Source organism: Adiantum capillus-veneris, chromosome 14, assembly GCF_014529385.1.
Source record: "Adiantum capillus-veneris isolate H3 chromosome 14, ASM1452938v2, whole genome shotgun sequence".
NCBI lineage: Eukaryota > Viridiplantae > Streptophyta > Polypodiopsida > Polypodiales > Pteridaceae > Adiantum > Adiantum capillus-veneris.
Genome location: NC_140944.1, coordinates 89,418,059 through 89,423,100, shown reverse-complemented (window position 1 = coordinate 89,423,100; position 5,042 = coordinate 89,418,059). Strand labels below are relative to the sequence as shown.

At 43.1% G+C, this 5,042-nt stretch overlaps 1 protein-coding gene across 1 annotated transcript; it reads right to left on the bottom strand.

The window, feature by feature from the left end:
* Positions 1–1,692: 1,692 nt before the first annotated feature.
* LOC147442735 (uncharacterized) lies at positions 1,693–4,205 on the bottom strand. Its single transcript, XM_086528808.1, has one exon. It carries the CDS (start codon positions 4,060–4,062, stop codon positions 1,816–1,818), a length of 2,247 nt encoding a protein of 748 aa, XP_086384934.1. The 5' UTR covers positions 4,063–4,205; the 3' UTR covers positions 1,693–1,815.
* Between the last annotated feature and the right edge of the window lie 837 nt (positions 4,206–5,042).

The window sequence follows — 5,042 nt, the reverse complement described above, 5'->3', positions numbered from 1 at the left end:
AGCTCATTAGCTACGATTTTCATTTTAAAATCATTTTCCAATTCGGATTGGAACCTTGTGTAAAAAATTCATCAAAATAAGGTCCATTTCTGGCAACAAAAGTCTTCCCGTGGTCCCCTTAGCCTAAACTTTCATTTAATTCCAAAGGACACCTCATGCCATATGAAAGCATGACATTGCTCCTTGACAAAGTGTTGTAATCATGCTTGCAATAATGCATTAAAATAAGTGTATCTTAGAAATCATGCCACCTAGTGTCCCACTAGGATTTGATTCCTTCCTAGTAGCTATTTAAAAAGAAATATAAAAAAAGTATAAAAAATACATAGAATATATATATATTGGAGTTTACCGTAGATATAGGATCTATCTAAGGTGTGAGATGATAATGAGATAGTAGAAATAAAGAATCAATGTTTTTTGCCCCAAGTTAAAGAGACGGAGCTATTGAGCTTTTCCCATATTATTTTCTGATGGTAAAATAAGGATAGGTTACCCTTGAGAAAAATAATAGGATGAGATAGAAAGCTTATTATTATACTTAAATATGCATATGTACATTATAGAAAAGATAATTATGTATCTAAAAAGTTACAAAATAGATCTTGTAACATGTGTTCCCACTATGTACGTGTCACAGCACGACAACGTGTTGGGTCAATGATGCATAAGCCTCCCTAAGATTGAGAGAGTGTGATGACCTCCCAAGCAAGAGGGAGACGTACGTAACTCCAATGAACCAGTTTCCTCCGTATAAAGAGGAAGAGGGGATTTGTCTACTGCAAAAGGGATAAGTCTAGCCCAACCTCACAACCCAAATAACACACTACAATCCCTAGTGGAATCAAAGTCTAGCTGTAGCATAATACACTCTTGTTCTGGCACCCAGGCATAATCTATCCCTTCTAGTGGAGCCAAATTGTCATCCATAAATGAAGATAACTCTTAACAAGCAAAAATATTAATTAGGCACCACTCTATGCTTGAATAGAGGTCTTTCTTTCCAAAAGGCCATATGGTTGTCACCTTAGTATACATAGGTGTGTAGTTAAGGGTACAGCTAGGCCTGGAATATTATCACTATGGATGGGATATGAGTAGAGAGGTCCACCACTTATCTTCTACATGCATGTATTACATAAGACCTAAAGTGGTGAGGACATAACAGTTGATGAGAAAGACAAACAACCAAAGCCACCAAAACACCAAGCGCCATAAACAATTAGGGCTGGAGCTGTAATGTAGAAGAGAACTCAAAGAGATAGAATAAAGTTGCATTATCCCTTGCATTGTGCTACAAGAATAGATTGTGAGAGAAAATTACATTTCAAAACCCTTGATCCTAATTTATACCTCTTGATCTTAATCCCTCCCTTCATCTCATTACCCGCCTCATCTCGCTCTCTCTTACCTCTATCTATCTTAAACGTGTGCACATGCAACCCCACCCCCACACACACATATATATGCTTATTGCTTATTTAATTAAATAGAAACCGTACAATGTGCCAACTATGCTACAAGGTCTTCTAGGAATTCCAATTTGACTCAATTTTAAATTTTTTTCCCCCGTTGGGCAATTTACTGACATAAAACAATAAGGCCTTCATGAAGATACGAATCACGGAAAATGCCAAAAGACAAAGCGCAAGAACAAAGCACAAGACACATAAAACAACTCGTACTCAAAAGTACACAAAAGTGACGACTGCCAACCTTTTTAAAGAAATCAGTCAACAAAACTCAAAGTAAGAAAGCTTCAGAAAACCAGTTCTCGAAGTACAAAATGAATCTATTTTATAGACTAAATTTCATTCATATTCCACTTGCATGACATCTCTGCGAGTCAAATCCAAGTGGTATCAATTCCCGCAAGACATCCTTCTCCTTGTCAGAAGCATCCTTGAACACATCCTCACAAGTCCTAGAGAGGATCCTCAACTTCTCAAGAATATTTGCCGCTTTCATCCTCTCAGACTTGAGGTGCTGGAAACCTTCTAGCCCTTTCACGATCACTGTGGTGTGCTCAACTTTCACTCTCTCACCCTCCCCTCTATCTCCAATTTGAAAAAGCAGTTCAAGAGGATGATCCAACCTCTCATCCCTCTGATTCTTCACCTGTCCAAGGAAAGAAATTCTATGATGCAAAGGCTGGAGGTTGACCTTCTTTTTCTTTGCAGCTCTTGGCAACACAGAACGCGCAGAAAGGGCAGCCGATGCTCCTACATCCAGCAGACCACCACGGGCAGGAACTGCAAAGTCCAGAACATGCTCCTTTCTTCTTGCAACAAGGGCTGCACACCTAACAAAGTAATCATCTAATAGCTGTGGAGAAGGTGGAAGAGAGGTGGGGATGAAACAATTAAAGAAGAGGGTGGATTCCAAGTTAACACAATTATCCTTCAAGTCCTGCACAACCTTGCCCCCGAACATGGTCTCCAAGAAGGTGGCCAAGGGGACACTTTTGATGTAATTATCGCTCTTGGTGCACTCATGCATGGCCAAGATGATAACAATCCTGGCTACAATCTCCCCCCTGATTCCTTCGAGCACCAGCCCATCCTTGCACACTTCCGTCAGCTTGTCTATGAACATAGCAAGAAAAGCATCATTCTTGGCATGCAGCAACATAGCAGCAGCAGCAGCAAGAGCCGGCTCTGCAGCAGCTGACGTGTACACTCTTCTTCTATCCTTTGAGATGCAGACAATGGTTCTCATGTGTCTGGCCACAAGTTCCTGTGGTAGTGCCCCCCACGCAACCACATCTAGCCCCACGATGCAGGCAAACACAGCTATTGCGATGTCTTGGTTCACCCACCCTGTCTCTGCAATATTTATGTCCTTCCCCAGCAGCTTCTTCATTGCAAGTTGAAGGGTCGCATCCAGCTTGTCAATCACACCCACTGAGTCATAGTATGCTGCCCAAAGCGGCCTTCCATATCGTATCGCATTACATGGATTTGTAATGTCACTGCTACCGGCTCCAACCTGAGCAAAAATGTCACTCTTCCCAATCAAGTAAATGGGATGAAAGACATTGAAATGGGTGGCCAATCTCGCGCGTGCACTCGGATCATCCTCTTGTGCTGCTGCTAGGTCGGCCACTATCCTGTCTGTGCCAAGCACTATGCCAAAAAAGCTATCACCACTCGGCATACTCCTCAATGACCTCCTAAACTTTAGAAAATTGTCACCTAGCTCTCCAGCCTCATCTACACACAGTAAAACCCTCGCACCACGCTGCTTCAGCTTGTCTATCTCTACCTGGCAGAATTTTTTATGGTCCTCTTCTGCAGCAATGTATGGCTTATCCGTTATGACTCCAATTGATTTCTTCATGGTCTGGAATACGGCAAGAATTTCATGCTGGATGGCATCATCTTTCTCCTGTGCCGCCATCCATTCTTCACATGCCATGCCAGGGTGCTGATTGAGGACTGCCAATATACTAACGACAAGTGCCACAAAGGTTGACTCAGTAGACTTGGGGCCCTGCATAATGTCTGCCAACTCTCCAGTGCGTCTAGGGAAACCACTCTGACTCTCCTTCATGCACGATATGTAGACCACATAAAAGCCCATCCTCCACATCTGACATATCAAACGGGATTTGCCCCAGCCACTACTCTGAACCAACGCAGTAAGCGGTGCATACCACTGGTGACCGTCCCATTGGCTTGCAAAATCCTTCAACTGATCTGCCACAAGGTTAAGCACCTTCTCTGAAACAATATATTTGATCTCCCAGGCAAGCTTTGCAGCTTCCATGTCCTGCATCAAAATTTGCTCACGCAACTGCCTTATATTATCATTGATTGGTTTTTCATCAGGGAAAAGGCGAAGAACCTCGCCCAAGGTTGTGCAAGCTGTCAAGCCGTCAATAATCTTTTGAGGATCGCTCCAGTCGATAGCCTGCGTGTCAAGATCTATGCCCCATTTTCGTAAAACCATTCGCAAAACGTCTTCAGTGGGATACTGAGTGTTGACAAAATCCAGTAACGCAGTAAGAGGCTGGGAGTCGAATGCATCATTTGTATTATGCCCTGGCAAAAGCTTCGCCATGCCTCAGACCTGCAGAAAGCTTCGCCCAAGAGGAGGTAAGAGGGTTAGTCGGGCAAAGGGGCAGAAAAACTCACGTCTAGTTCAGGAGGGATCTAAGGCTGGAAAGAGGCGGGTTTTCTGAGCGCCGTTGGATTCTCAAGGTGAACTAGGGGCGAACTAGGGGGCGTGAACTCAGGGTGAACTGGGGCAACTCGGGGTGGACTGGCCTCCTCACTATCTTGCACGGGCATGTTCAAATGGGATCAATGGGGGAGGAGGGTCGGGAGTCACATCTACAAATGAGGGCCGTAGATCGGAGCGCGATGGCATTTTGTAAATTTGGGAAAATTAGTAAATTCGAGTGGGGGTGGAGTCGATAAATGTGAGTGACGTGAGATCAGCTTTGGGAACTGGAGCAGGATAACTATGTCTGTAAAAGTACATGTGTATTTTAAGGGTGTTTTTAAAATATGATGATAAAAAGCTTATCATGTTACACGTTATATATCAATTGGTTGGAAGTGCGATGTTGGTAAATTCAGGTCACCTTTGTAAATTCGAGAAAATATGTTAATTCGGGTCGACGGATTATGAGCATATTGCGGATTTTCGATGTGATTCTCTTTTTCCTTTTCCTTTCTTTCACCTATTCCCTGTCTCTTTCAACCTCTCTCTCACTCACAACACAATGGAATGGTACATTGAAAGTGAAGACAACAAAGACTTTGAGGGTGAGGAGAGCTACTCTAGCAGCTCAAGTGAAGATGAAGCCGGGGTGCATGAAGCTAGGTCCATGGAGTTTGACCACAACCTTTGCAATGTGGAGGGTGAAACATTGGTCAACATGGTTGCACATATATCTTCAAGGTATTTCACATTCACTAAAGATGCATATGCATTGATGATTAAAACCTTGAAAGAAGACATATCCCCATCCTTGGACACACTAAAATCTTGCGATCATGGAGGGTTGCTTGACCTCAAAAAGTGGCGAAGAATGA